Genomic DNA, 16,109 nt, shown 5'->3' with positions numbered 1-16,109 from the left:
CTCTACTTTTCTTATATAACCTATCCCTCTATTTATATAATAACTTTTCTACTACTTACGAATTGCTCTAATCCCTTATTTAGTGCTACTTTTATAAAAGCGTTTACGAGGTTATTTTTATTATTAATCTAACGGATCTTAAGTATCTCGCGCCTTTCGTACGATTACCTAAGGGCTATAATCCTCTTTTCCTTCGTTATTCCTAATTTAATAAGGTATTTATATAGCGAGTAAGAATCTATATAGATAACTATTAGAATAAGTAGAAAGCTAATTCGATTAGTAATCTTCTTTAGCGTTATTAAAATTACGTAAGAGAGGTTAACGTTATTAACTATATTATAAACCTCTAACGCTAGTATACTTCTCGTTACCCGCTTACTTTTAATTAATAAGTAATAGATTATATTACTATATATAGTAAATTCGCTCTTACTTATACTCTCGTTAGCTAGGATAATAATATACCCTAATTATAAAATAAAGTTATTATTATTCGTAAATAACTTATCGATAAAGACGTAGAGCTTGCTCGTCGCAAGGTCGATTAAGTAATAAACGAGACCTCGATCGAGATTCGTTTATTATTACTTAAGCTACTTATTAAGTACCTCGATATCTTATTTAGTTAGATCTATAGCTTATGCTACCTTAGTATAGTTAAAAGTTATTTTAAGTTAATAAATACTTATAATATATACCCCTCGCACGAGCTTAGCCTTATACCGCTTTTTAACGTTAATTATATTTAGATCGATAAGGTTAATCTTCTTACCCTACCCCTTTTATTAAAAAATAACGGTTTCCCTTTTAATTATAAAAATCCCGCTATTAAATACTAAGGGGGTATTTATTATAAGGACCTTTTTTAGCTTTGCTACGAAGCCCGCTTTCTAAAGCTCCTTATCCTCCTTTTTTATAAAATTAATATCGGATAGGCCTAATATATCGTCGGTCTATATTCTAACGATCCTAAATTAGTTACTTTCGTACTCCGCGATTAGTAAGTACGGGTCGTACGTAGAGGTAACTATTAATAATTAATTAATATAAAAATCGTAGTAAGTAGCTTACTAATAAGTACCCGATTTTACGAGCCTATATAGTAGCTTAAGTACTTTAATAATCGTGCCTTCTAGGTATTTACTAGCTATTTCCTTTAGTAAATAGGCTAGGATTCTCTTTATAAGCCCTATAGCTAATTAGGTATAGGCCTAGGTAATATCACGGCTCTAAATCTTATATCCCTTCTTCCGTAGCGATACTATTAGTACTATTATTAATTATTAGCTATAGCGCTATATAGTAGGCGATTATATAAGTAGCGTCGCCTTTTTAATATCGCCGTACCCCTAAATTACGTATTTAAACTTCTCGTACGGCTAGGGTATTCCTTTCCCTTTAATCTCACGAACTATTCGTAATTTAAATATATAGAGGTTTATATATTTTTTTAAGTCGTATAGGATAAATCGATAGACCCCTCGATCGTAAAGAGTATCTACTTCGATAAGATTTAATCCCTTATACGGCTTTTTAATAGTTATAATTACGCCTTCTTTATATAGTTTAATTACTAGCTCGAAATCGGCTTTCTCTTTTACTATATAAAAAGTGTTAATTACCTCGTTATTAATAATAAATTACTGCGTTAGGGCTTACCGTCGTAGTTTTCTATGACGTCTCGCTAGTAGTATTAGTGCCCTTTCGGTAATTTCCTTTTCCTCGTCGTTTATTAGTACTATTACGACGATTTTATTAAGGATAATTTCTTATGCCTCTACCGCGGGTTATATAGTTTCCCCTAGCTCTTCTTCTTTTTATAAGTTGGAAATTACCTCGTTAGGATCTATATAATACGGTCTAATTACTATAATTAATACTTTAAGTAGCTAGTTACGATCTCTTGCGACTATATAAGAGCGCTCGTTAACGGAAATTAACTTATATAGCCTAGTCTACTATTAGGTAATTTCGCGCTATACTTATATATCCGAATTTAGTAATATATCTAAATTATCCCCTATATCGGGCCTATTGCGCGTAATAATTACCTCGTTAACTTACCTTTTTATACTTACCTTGCGCAGTACCCGTATTACTTTTTTAACTACTCGGGCTCGTTAGCTTATACTTAGTAATAGTAGCGAGGCTAAAGTCGTTCTTAGATATACTCTAAATACTAATAGCGTTAGTATAAGTCCGTTAGGCCCTATAGTATTATTATAGTATTTAAATACTATCTAGAGGCATTCGTCGTTAATAAAATCCGGATTTTCCTCTTTAATAATTTTAAACGCCCTTTTTAATTACTAATATGCCCTTTCTACCTTTTTAATACTATAGTACGCTTTAACGAGTACGACTTTTAACTATATACTATAGGCCGTCGTATTATCCCTAAATTCTACTAACTTAAAGCTAGTACTAGCGTCGGTTCTAATACCATCTAGCAGTCCCTAGTATATATTAATCTAGCTTTTTCGTAAGGCTACTTATACTATCTTTACTTATAAATCCCAAAGGAATTACCTTATTTAGAAGGACGTAGCTACGTCGATTATATATAGTACTAGCTAACTATTTAAATAGAAAATATCGACGACGATTTCCTAGTTAAAGTTAAGCTTATTACGCAATTTAAACTTAAATTTACATAGGCTCTGCGCATTTATCTAGTATTAGTAATATACTTTTATTAACTACTCTAGCGCCCCTATTTCGATATTATTATTACTTAATTACTTTAAGAGGTTATATAGCCTCGTAACTAACGGGTACCCGAATCTCTAGTATAGTTTTCTAAGCTCACTTTTTATTAAATAATTAATCGACTTCGTGTCGTTAGTAAGCTTTATAAACGTATACCCCTATTATTATTCGACTATTTCGAAGTGCTTACCGCTAGAGATTCTATTCCTTGTATTATTAAATATAATACCTAGTTAATCTATATCTTTTAGATATAAGAGAAATGGGGTATTAATAGGTAAAATATAAAAAGTTATCGTTCCGAAGTGCGTCTTTACTTTTACTATACTTAGGGCGACGATTTCCTTACTTAGGCCGAAACTAATCCTCGTAATACCCGTTATTAACGTATTAAGCGTTATTAGCGCGATCTTCTATAGTACTTAGAATTGCCCTTTTCCTTTAGTTAACTATTGCGATGCCCTAGTATCTAGGATAATCTTATAGAAATTATCTAAATCGTACCTTTCGCTCGCATAGAATACTTATATAAGCTTAGTATTTAAGGGATCTAAGTAGTATAAAAAGGACCCCTCTAGCTACCCCTAGATATGCTTAGTACTATATTCCTTTTTTTTAAATATTAAGAGAGATAGCGTCTTCTCTTTAATTATTAAGATAATAAGCTTTGGCCCTATTAAATTCGCCCTTTTAGCTACCTCCGTATCCGTCGTTTAAAGAACTCTCCCTTATTATCTATAGATAAAAGCCTACTTATTAAGAGCTTTCGCTACCCTCTATTTATTTAGCCTCGTATATCCTCTAGAGGCTAACGGGGCGAAAAAAGAGTAGTTAATATCGTCGATTTCGTCGTAATCTAATTCGTTAGTATAAGGGGTAAGATCTTCTTTATTTTCTAAATTTCTTATAGGGGGTATATACTTTAGGCTACTACTTTAACTACCGTTACTAAGTTCCGTACCCCCGGATCTACTTTTATATATAACAAGGAATTAGTTAAACTAACGAGGGCTAGTTTTACTATCTATTACCCTCGACTTTTTATACTATTCGTACGATTTAGTACGCTCTTCTTTAGAGTAGTTACTTAACTAATATCTATCCTTTTTATAAATATAGTATTACCTTTTTTATTACCCTACCCGTGAGTTAAATCTCTACCTATTTAACAAATCTAGGCCTTTTTATTAGCGATTACCGTATCTAACCTCTTTTCTTTTTTTATTATACGTTCGATCGACCTAATATTACTAACAAGGGCCGTTATATACCTAGAGGTAGGTTTAGTATAGCATTTTTACCTTAATATTAAAGCTAGATCTTAGCCTCGAGTAGAGCGTCTCGTAGTCTTTAGGTACTTAGTATAAAGTGATTTTTACTTTTAGTATATACTAAACTACGGTATAAAAATATCCGACTTTCCGCTCGTTTATCCCCTTATTTAGCTAGGTTTTTACTAGCTTATCGATTCGATCGATAAGCTCTTCGAGGATCTTTACTCACAATTTACCCTCTATTATCCTAGCTATAAATATAAAAGAAATTGCTCGTAGCTTAGATAGGAGCTCTAGGTTCTTATTATAGGTCTCGAAGCGGCTTTAGATTACGTTAATTATACTAAAAAAGTCGTTTTAATCGAGATTACGTACCGCTTCGTAGTAATAATTAAAGGCTTTGCTTATAAGTACGATATTAATTACTAAATAATATTAGTGTTCCCTAATTCCGACTTTTTCGTAGTAATCGTAAAACATTATTAGGGTTTTTTATAAGACTTTATACTTCCCCCTAGAGTATAATTTCTCTTTTAAGAAGATCTTTTTAAGGTTTATAAATTGCCTCGTATTTGCCACTAGATTTTTAGTATTTATATACGAACCTTGCGTCGCTACGTATTATTAATAACTTCGGGTCGTTTATTTCCTTTTTTATTAGCCGATCGGCGCCGAATTTCGTATTAGTAATAGTAACGAGTTATAGATTAAAATAGGTAGAATTATTAATTATCGTACTTTTAGTACTATATTTTACCCCGGTATATCCTTTTGTAATAATAGATTTCCGTTAGTAATTATAGGGAGGAAATCTGGGTCGTTTACCCTTTTTTTGAATTTGTTAAAGCGATTATACGCTCTATCGACCTATACTTAGTTCTATAGTACAAATTCCTTTTTTATAATTATTACTATTAGTATTTTATATAGCTCTCGCGATTATAATTACGCTAGTAATACCCCTCGCCCGTAGAGGAATTTATTAACTACTTTCGCAATTCCTAGGCTTGCGCTTACGAACTATTTATTTAGTTAATAACTAAGGTCGTTTACGATCTCGTAAAATAGGGGTTACCCCTATAGCCCCTTTTTCTCGTAGACCTTAGTTAAATAGATTAATATTACGTCTATTTACTTGCCGTTAAGCTAATCCGCGATTCTATATATTTACGTCCCCTAATAGTCCGGGTTAATATTTACCTACTTATAAGGGATTGGGATTCTATTTAAGATCGGGTTTCGTCCTTTTTTTTTTTACCCTAACTTACTAAGGGTCGTACTCTAGCTTATGCCCGTATTAGTAGTTATTAGCATATTTAATTTTAATAGGGATATATCTAATCCGCGCGCTAGTTATAATAAATCCGTGCTTTTGCTACTTAATAAATTTATTAAGGTCTAGGAGATTCCCGCTTCCTCTTACTGTCTCGCTACTACTCTTGTTTTTATTATTTTTAATAATTATTACTACTTTTTTAAATCGCTAGCTATCGTACTTACTAAGATCCTCTTTTTTGTTTAGTAAAAAAGGGTAGGTTTTAGTAGTTCTTTTTAATAATAATAGCGGTAGACGTTTATATTACTATAAGAAGATATAGTAATTAGTCTCGGGATTTTTACTAGTTACCGATTTCCGCTATCCCGTATATTTCTAGCCTCCTAAGCCTCGTACTCTTTATAATCTCTAAATAGCTTCTTTAGTTAATTTCTCGAAATTAGTAATCTCGCGCCGGGAGCTAGTATAAAAAAGAAGCCCTTTAGCGGCCCTCTAGAGGATTCTTTTCTTTTCCCTTTAGATCCTCGTTTTTTTAGCCTTTTTTTAAGCTAATAATAACTCTAGCGGGAGGTCGCAGGACCACTTTAGGGTAGCCGCCTTCTTCTTAAGTTAATTTCCGAGATCCGTAATACTCTTAGCTTAATACTATTAGGACCTCTAAATCCCCTCCTCCTTCGTTAGACCGTCCCTTATATTATATTCCTAAGTAATACCTAGGGGGTAGTTAAGGGAGCTACGAGGAGGTCGTCTAGATTGCGGGCTTAAGGTCGTACTCATAAGGTCCTCGTAGTAATAGACTTTCTTATATACCGTAGATCTCTTAGCTTAACAACTCCTATAGGGTCACTTCTACTAATTTAACCGGTTAATTTCTAATTGCGGGCCGGCCGCGGAAAAATCGTTTAATAAAAAAGCTGCTCGGGGCGACGGCAAAAGGCTAGTTACTTAAGTAGTTCCGTTAATTAACATAGTTTAATATAGTAAATATCGACCTCTCGTAAGTAGTAAAGGGCTACGATTACTTAATTCCGTGCGGCATTCGAGAATCGCCCCCTTTTTTATCTACTTTTATAAGGTTAATTAGTACGAATCTCCTATCCTATATAATATTAAAAAGTCGTTTCTTTTATATAGTAAGATACCTTACCGATTTATAATAATAGAATTTAATTACTAATTAGTATTAGTATCCTTATTATAAAGTAGTTAGTTCGAACCGTAGTTAACGAAGAGATTAATTAAACTATATAAATATCTGCGTAGGTGTAAAAAGGAGGTTCTAACTATAGGTTAGGCTGGCTACGATAATCGTAAATAGGGCCCCCTAATTGGCCCCTGCGCAGTCGGCTGTATGCCGCGGTCGAATTGGACTTCCAATCCGACAGTATGCGAAGAAACGTCTAGGCAGAAGGGGGCTTCCTTCTTTCGTTGTTCTCATTAAGCCCACCCGGAGATTTTTACAACCCCGTCGTAAAAATCCTTGAAAACGCATTGCACCCAATGCCGTCTTTCATAAGCGTTTGCTCGGGTTTTTTCGTCTCGCAGAGCGATCTCTCCGGGGTTGAATCAAGACGCAGTTTGTTGAGAGATTGTTCTGCTGCTTTGCCAGCGTAGTATGTTCATCGTATGAAACAAACACGGTCTTTTATCGTATGAATTCCGTCGATCCAGTCGTCCAATTGTTCGGCGCGAAAAGATGCCTCAAACTGAGGCTCAAAAGAGGGCATTCACTTTACCACTTCTGCAAAGTCGCGCATAACCTCGCCTTCGATATGCTCCGTTGTCTCTGTGTGCTTTCTTTCATGCCAAGTGGCTGTTCAGTTAGCGTTCAGCGTTTAAATGCAGCATGCTTTGGCTTGGAAAAGTTTCTAGATCTCGTTCCTTGGGTATGTAGTCCTGACTGAAGCTTATTGGCATCGACTTTAACCCGCAGAGGGTAACTCCCTGCCTCCTGAATACTTTCCTCGCTTTTAAGACCATAGATAAGAATTTTCAAGATGACTGGCCCGTACGTCTCGCCGCCGTGGTTCAGGTAAACACGCCTCTACTTTGTGCGGTCTTTGTTCCTGAGGTTACCTGGGGTTGAATTGACTACGAGTGAGAAGACCTTTGAGTAGACCTTGAATAGTGTTTTATGCTGTCAATAGGTGTACGACACAGGGAAGAAGCTCATAGAGGCCAACTGCTGTTAGGGTCTAGAAGATAAATTACTAAAGAACCCGGCTATTTTAACTATATCGTTTAGCTATTTTAACTATACGCTACTATTAAAAAATTTCTACTAGCCGCTATAGCCCGCCTCGAGTACTAATAAGTAATAGAAATTTTTCTACTACCTACTTACTTCTACTTCTACTTCTATTACGTATTATTAATTAAACTTAGTAAATTTTTACTTACCTATTTATAACTAATTAATTTTAACTAAACTATTATTACTACTACTACGCTATTATTATTATTATTAACGTCGTAATACCTCTCAAATTACTAACTAAAAATCCTAACGGCTACGATATATATAAAAATCTTTTTATAAATATTACTTTATTTATAAAAGCTTAAGGATTCGTAATCGTTAAGTACTACGCTTTTAATTATTATAACGGAGTTCTTTTTAATTTAACTTCTATTATAATATAAGTAGTTATAATTTACTAAGCTCTACGTACCTCTAAGAAATATTTATATAAAAAAAAGACTATAAGTAGGGGATCTTAATACGGCCGTTAATTACTTATAATTAATTATTATAATCTTAACGATCGGAATTATTAACTTAAGTAGGCTAATAAGAAGCTAGTTTTTAGATTAGTTATTTTATTTAGTTAGATAATTATATAATTAAATTATTTTAATAAAAAGTATAGTAATTATTAAATTAGCTTAAATCGTAGATTTTTATTAAATTAGCCTAATTAACTTAGGCTAATTCGTAAGTTAGGCTAATTAGTTAGAAAAGTGGGGACTATTAACTGTGGTGTATAGTTAAAATAGCTAAACGATATAGTTAAAATAGCCGGGTTCTTACTAAAATCTGCCCTTCCCTTAAGGTGTACTCTCAGCGTTCTATATATACCTGAGCTGCTCCTTTGTTGCTTGGTCCTCCTCTCAATGCCCCCTAGGCTATCCCTTAACCGGCGAGGCCTGACATATGCATCTGTTTAGCCAGCTTTTGGTCGGGCGGCCAGCCTCCTTCGCAGTAGAAGCAGTAAGGTAGTCTCGGAAGCTTGTTCTCGGCCGCCCAGAATACTCACTATACCCAACCATTAGAGTATCGAAATCATTACAGGCTCATTGGAACTGAAAGAGAGGCGTCTTGAGCGAAGCTAAATTTGCGTCGTCCTCGGCCTTGGGGTGGGTCTCACGGGACTAGAAGAACTCTTTCAGAATCGCTGCTTTGGGCTTCATTTGAATTCACTGAAATCATGTCCTTATAGTAGTCCACTCTTCCCTGCGATGATTTACCAAAGATATGCTTGCTGGCAGACTGGCAGTACCTTGAAGAGTTAAAACACGCAAAATCTATTAAGCTTATATATCGGCCTAGGTCTCTAATATTATTAGTATCCCTATTATAGGGTAGTTAGTTCGAACCGTGGGTTAACGAAGAGATTAATTAAACTATATAAATTTCTACGTAAGTATAAAAAGGAGGTTCTAACTATAGGTTAGGCTAGTTATAATAATCTTAAATAGGGCCCCTTAATTAGTCCCTACGTAATTAGCTATATACCGTAGTTAAATTAGACTTCTAATTTAATACTAACTTTCTCTTTTTTTTATTAATTTAATTATTATAATTAGAAATATAATTTAACTTTAGGCTCGTTTATTAAGTCGTTTCTTTTTTCTCCTTTTCTCTACTCTTTTTATATAACCTATCCTTCTATTTATATATTAACTTTTTTACTACTTACGAATTACTTTAATCTCTTATTAAGTACTACTTTTATAAAAATATTAGCGAGGTTATTATTATTATTAATTTAATAAATTTTAAATATTTTATGCCTTTTATACGATTACTTAAGAGTTATAATATTAAGTATAAGCCTCTTTTCTTACGTAATCCTTAATTTAATAAAGTATTTATATAATAAATAAAAATTAGTATAAATAACTATTAAAATTAATAAAAAGTTAAGTTAATTAGTAATTTTCCTTAGCGTTGTTAAAACTATATAAATAAGATTAATGCCGTTAACTATATTATAAACTTTTAATATAAGTACGCTTCTTATTATTTACTTATTTTTAGTTAATAAGTAATAAATTATATTACTATATATTATAAATTTACTTTTATTTATAGTCTCGTTAATTAGAATAATAATATATTTTAATTATAAAATAAGGTCGTTATTATTTATAAATAACTTATTAACGAAAATATAGAGCTTATTAATTATAAAGTTAATTAGGTAATAAACGAGACCTCGATCGAGATTCGACTATTACTACTTAAGCTACTTATTAAGTACTTTAACGTTTCGTTTATTTAGCTCTATAGCTTATACTATTCTAATATAATTAATAATTATATTAGGTTAGTATATATTTATAATATTTACCCCTTGCGCAAGCTTAGCTTTATATTACTTTTTAATATTAATTACTTTTAGATTAATAAGGCTAATTTTCTTACTCTGCCCCTTTTATTAAAAAATAATAGTTTCTTTTTTAATTATAAGAGTCCTATTATTAAATGCTAATAAGTTATTTATTATAAGGACCTCTTTTAGCTTTATTATAAAACCCGCTTTTTAAAGCTCCTTATTTTCCTTTTTTATAAAATTAATATTGAATAGGCCTAATATATTATTAATTTCCCCCCGACGGAGTAATTCGCCGGGGCCGTACTATGTATTACGTATTAAGGAAAACTAAGTATATTGCGCTCTATACCTAATTACTAATTAAAACTCCTAACCTTCCCTTACGTAATTCTAGCCGTCTAGAGGGCGAGCTATACTTACTTTAATATATATAAAACCTCTTAGTACTAGCCTATATAAGTAGCTAGATCCCGTATTATATACTCCTTTTTATTAAGGGTTAGGGGGCTTTTTATATATTCCCTTACGTTTATAATATAGCCCGTATTAAAGGGATTTTTAGTCTTATAAAATATAATTTTTAAATTAGTATTAATATATTAAATCTTAATATCCGTATTAGCCCGGCTATTTATAATATTTGTATTATTACTTAGCTAAATTTCGTATTATTAAAAAGTATTTTACTAATCCTTAGGTATATTTATATTAATTACGATAGCTATAGCGTCGAACTAGCTAAAGAGGGCGCTTAGCCTAAGAGAGATAAACTTATTAATAAGTATTTTTAACTTATTAATTACTAATTATATACTAAGAGAGTAGTAGTTTATATATTAATAGGTTTATTTAGTAAATTTATTTAGTAAATTTATTTAGTAAATTTATTTAGTTTAAATAGAGCTTTGGGCGATATTAGAAGTAATAAAAATAAAAAAAATCTTTACGAGCTCTAAAGAGTAGTAGATATTAGCCTATTTAGCCCATTTTTTAAAAACTTTTATATCGTTATTAAAGTTTAGAACCTTTATAATTAAGGGCTGCTTCTAATTATTATAGCTAACTATTACGGCTAATTATTATAGCTAACCTCTACCGTCGACCTTTTTAATTAGCGCTACTATATAAGTATATTACTTAGCTTATTATTAATAAGTAGCTAAAGAGGGTAGCTTACTTATTCCGAATTATATAGCGGTTTTTATATCGAAATCACTATATTACGTTAAGCGCGTACTTAGGGTATATTATACGTATTATATAGTTAAAAAGTATACCATATTATGTAATTTCCTTTAAAAACGTGATCCCGTTAAGGTCGATCTTTTGTACCTATAAAGCCGGAAAAAAACTACTATACATATTATTAATTTATATTTTAATAATTTTAAATTAGTTACTTTTATACTTAAAAACTAGTAAGTATAAGTTACATATAAATATAATTATTAATAATTAATTAATATAAAATCGTAGTATATAGCTTACTAATAAATACTTAATTTTACGAGCTTATATCATAGCTTAAGTACTTCGATAATCGTACTTTTTAAATACTTATTAGCTATTTCTTTTAGTAAGTAGGCTAGGATTTTCTTTATAAACCCTATAGCTAATTAAGTATAAGCTTAAGTAATATTATAGCTCTAAATCTTATATCCCTTCTTTTATAATAATATTATTAAAGCTATTATTAATCGTTAGTTATAGCACTATACTATAAGTAATTACGTAAATAGCGTTACCTTTTTAATATTACTATACCCCTAAATTACGTACTTAGATTTCTTATATAGTTAAGATATTCCTTTTTTTTTAAATTTACGTACTATTTATAATTTAAATATATAGAGGTTTATATACTTTTCTAAGTTATAGAGGATAAATCGATAGACCCCTCGATTATAAAAAGTATTTATTTTAATAAGATCTAATCCCTTATACGGCTTTTTAATAGTTATAATTACGCTTTCTTTACGTAGTTTAACTACTAGCTCGAAATCGGCTTTTTTTTTACTATATAAAAAGTATTAATTACCTCATTATTAATAATAAATTACTATATTAAGGCTTATTATTATAACTTTTCATAACGTTTTATTAATAATATTAGTACCTTTTTAGCGATTCTTTCTTCTTTATCGTCTATTAATATTACTACGACTATTTTATTAAAGATAATTTCTTATACTTCTATTACGAGTTATATAGTTTCCCTTAGCTCTTTTTCTTTTTATAAATTAGAAATTACTTCAATAGGATCTATATAATATAGTTTAATTACTATAATTAATACCTCGAGTAGTTAGTTACGATCTTTCGTAACTACGTAAGAAGGCTTATTAATAGAAATTAATTTATATAGCCTAGTCTATTACTAAATAATTTCGTACTAAACTTATATATTTAAATTTAAGAATATATATATATATATCAACCTCTATATTAAGCCTATTATGCATAGTAATTACGTTATTAACTTACTTTTTTATACTTACTTTACGTAGTATCTATATTACTTTTTTAATTACTTAGGCTCGTTAGCTTATATTTAATAATAATAATAAGGCTAAAGTCGTTTTTAAATATATTTTAAATATTAAAAGTATTAATATAAGCCCGTTAGGCCCTATAATATCGTTATAATATTTAAATACTATTTAGAAGTATTTGTTATTAATAAAATTAGGATTTTCCTTTTTAATAATTCTAAATACCCTTTTTAATTACTAATATACCTTTTTATTATAAAAGGGAACTTAAGGTAGGTCGGAACGCTACTATATTAACTTAATAAATATAACTTAACGTAAAAAGGGAAAAAGTAAACTAATAAGTAGAATCTAGGGCGCTAAGCTTTTAAACTTAGCGGTTTAATAATTATATAACTTATAAGGGGTCCGTTAAGTACCTAAGGCCTAAGTACTAAGGGGCCTAGTACTTAGCGCCGTAATATTACCCCCCCCTTTTAATATAAAAGGCGCTATCCGTAGTACTTAATTCCTTATTTAAATCCTCTATAATTACTTCTTATAAGCTTATAATAATAGTAATTATTATATTATTATTAGCCCATAATAAGGCCGGGCTATTACTAACTATTATTTTTATTTATAATACGAGGTTCTTTAGTAGTTTTATAGTTATTAAGTATTATTTATAGAACGCCTATAGGGCTATTAATATATAGTAAAAGCTCTTTATATTATATTATATAAGGTCCTTATTATACCTTTTTTAATCGGCTTAGTATTATAACTTACCGTACTATACTTATAATTTAATTATTTATAAAACCTTATACTTTGGCTCGTTAAAGCTATAAAGGATTAGTAGCGGGGGGTCTTAGTATTATTTAAATAGGGAATTTTCTATAGCTTTTCTTAGCTTATTTAAATAGAAAACTAAGTAGGCTTTACTTTTTATAAGTAGTTTTATAATCTATATACTACTTAAGCTAGCGTTAGTAATAAGCTAGAGGCTAGCCTAGGGCTATTATAGTTTATTAACGTTTTAGGTTTTTTAATAAGATACGTTTATAAATACCTTATTATTAATTTTTAAGTCGTTAGGTTATTAATAGTAGTTAGCGTATTTTTAATATCTTACTTAAGTAACCCCTATATTACTTTTAATAATCTCCTAGGCCTCGTAAATACTTTAGGCTATCCTCTAAGCTTTAGTATAATTAAGCTTTTTTTTAGTTAAGTTAAAGCGTTAAGTTTTAGTAGCTTAGTTAAAAAATAGCCGAGGCTAGTAGCTAGATTTAACCTCATAGGGTAATAGCCCCGTAGTTTTATTAAGTTAGGTTATATAAACAAAGTCTATTATAAGTAGTATATTACTCTAATTATTTTAGTAATAGTTAACTAGGGGTCGTAGTTACTAAAGAATATATTAATTTAAAATCTCTATCTAACTATTTATTTATAAATAGTTTATTATTAATAATTATAATTTAACGTTATAGAGCTTATAAAGCTCCTTTTAAAAATCTAATATAAACTAAGGACCGTAATTAAAAATAATAGTCTTAAGTAGCCTAAAAATTAGTAATACTCGTTCGTAAAATATCTTATTTATATTTTGCGTAATAGTAGTTTTATAATAAGGTACTAATATAGCTTTTTTACTTAGTTTATTAATTATAATATATATTATATTATAGCCCTTTTAATCGGGGGGTACTATTATAAAGTTTATTAAAATATATTACTACGGGTAGTTAAATATAAGCAGAGGCCTTAGCTCCCCTAGGGGCCTATTATAAGGTTTTTAAGAGCGACGGTATATATAATAATTTTTAACGTATTAGTATATATCTATTATAAAGCTAGGTTAGTAATACTATTACTTAATTATTTTAACTATTTTATTATACCCTAAGTACGCTAGGAGCTTTTATTTATATACTTTGTAAATAATTATAATACGTAAATTATCCTCTTTAGGCATAACGAGCTTATTATTTATTATAAGTAGTCCGTCGTCCTAAATTTTTTAGCGCTCGTAGCCCTCGGTTACTAGCGCTCGTATTAGAGTAAGTAATATTATTATAAGTTATAGTTAAGCTTTAATACTTTTTTAATTAATAAGTACCCCTAAAGCTCGTTCTTTAGTATAAAAGACTTAATTACGAGCTCGGGCTATTATACTACGTTCTTTAATAGCGCTTATAGCTTAGTAATAATATTTAATAATGATAGTTTTAGTAGTAATAGGACCTAGGTTCGGTTAGCCTCTTTTAGTACTTATTAAGTCCTAATATCCTCGTTCTTTTTTAATAAAGCGTTAGCGAGTATATTTTCCTACCCTGAGTAATATTAAATTTAAAAATTAAAATTAGCTAGGGTACTAGCTTAATAGGCCTATTATAAGTTAAAAAGACGCTTTATTATAAAAAATAAGAGTAGTTAGTAATTTATAATAATATTAAATTTTTAATAGTAGCTAATTAGTTTTATACGCTACTCCTCTAAATAAATTATTATTATTAATATCTTTTTATTATATATAGCGTAATTAAGCTTTATACTATTTATAATTTTTAAATAGAACGCTATAAAGTATTATAGGCTATTATTTATTTATTATTAAACTAGGGCTTTAGTATATACCGAGTTTAATATATTAATTTCTAAGTATATAAGTAGCTCGGGCTTAAAGTAATAGAGTATAAGTACTATTATAAGGGCTAGCTTTAGTACCTTAAACGCCGTATTATAATTAGTATTAAATTAAAAAAGTATGCCTTTATTAATTAGCTTCGTTAGTAGTCTAGCTAGGCGCCTATAGTCCTTTATAAACTTCTTATAAAAATTATAAAAACTAAGGAACGATTAGATACCCTTAAGCAATATAAGCGGCTTTTAGTTCCTTATAATAAAAACCTTATCCTCGTTAAGTTATATATTATTAGTATTAATAATAAAACCTAAGTACTTCGTAATAATAATACTAAATTCGTACTTCTTAATATTAGCTTATAATTTAGCTTTTCGTAAGTAATTTAGTACTTTTATAATATACTCATAGTACTATAGGGGGTTATTTAAAAAGATTAGGATATTATCTATATATATAATATAAGAATTATCTAAATACTTTATTAATATATTATTTATATATCGCTAGTACGTAGCTAGCTTATTATAGAGGCTAAAAGGTAGTACTTTATATTTATATATCCCGTAATAAGTACGAAAAGTTATAAGGTTTTTTTAAAATAAAGTTAAGGTAGATATAATAAAAGGCTTATTTAATATCGAGTTTAGTAAATACCTTAGCTCGGCTTAGCTATATTAGCGTCTTATTAATTAAAAATAAAGGGTACCGATCCTTTTTTATAATCTTATTTAGCTTCCTAAAGTCGATATAAAATCATAAGCTATTATTATACTTTTTAATAAATAGTATAAGTAATATAAAAAGCGCGTTACTAGGCTTAATAAATCCCTTATAAAAGTACTTTAAAAAGTAAGCTCTAGTTACCTCTAGCTCGGGTACTAATTATTTATAAAGGGGGTAGTAAGTAAGCTTTTCTTAGCCTCCTTTTACGAGCTCTATTTTATAGTTATAACTATAATATAATATTAGTATATTACTTACTACTTTATTAAAAACGTTAATTTAAAGCTTTAGTACCTTTAGAAGCTTTATAATAATAAGGTCTTAGGTTTTTTAATTATTACTTTTTAGGGGGTCCTCCTATTTTATTTACTTATTTTCGATTATATAGTCTAGTTTATATAATAATATAAAGCCTAGCTCGACGTCCTCGCGCTTTAG

The 16,109-nt window shown here is 29.7% G+C and overlaps 1 protein-coding gene across 1 annotated transcript; it reads right to left on the bottom strand.

Moving 5' to 3' along the window:
• Window positions 1-2,945: 2,945 nt before the first annotated feature.
• Window positions 2,946-3,110, bottom strand: CLUP02_17396 (uncharacterized protein; the record flags this gene model as incomplete). The annotated part of the gene is made up of 1 exon (XM_049296308.1): window positions 2,946-3,110. A coding segment is annotated over one exon (165 nt), but the record flags the coding sequence as incomplete, so codon positions are not given.
• Between the last annotated feature and the right edge of the window lie 12,999 nt (window positions 3,111-16,109).

The sequence above is a fragment of the Colletotrichum lupini genome, chromosome 10 (genome assembly GCF_023278565.1).
Source record: "Colletotrichum lupini chromosome 10, complete sequence".
In the NCBI taxonomy this organism is placed as follows: Eukaryota; Fungi; Ascomycota; class Sordariomycetes; order Glomerellales; family Glomerellaceae; genus Colletotrichum; species Colletotrichum lupini.
This window is presented reverse-complemented; position numbering and strand designations above follow the sequence as displayed.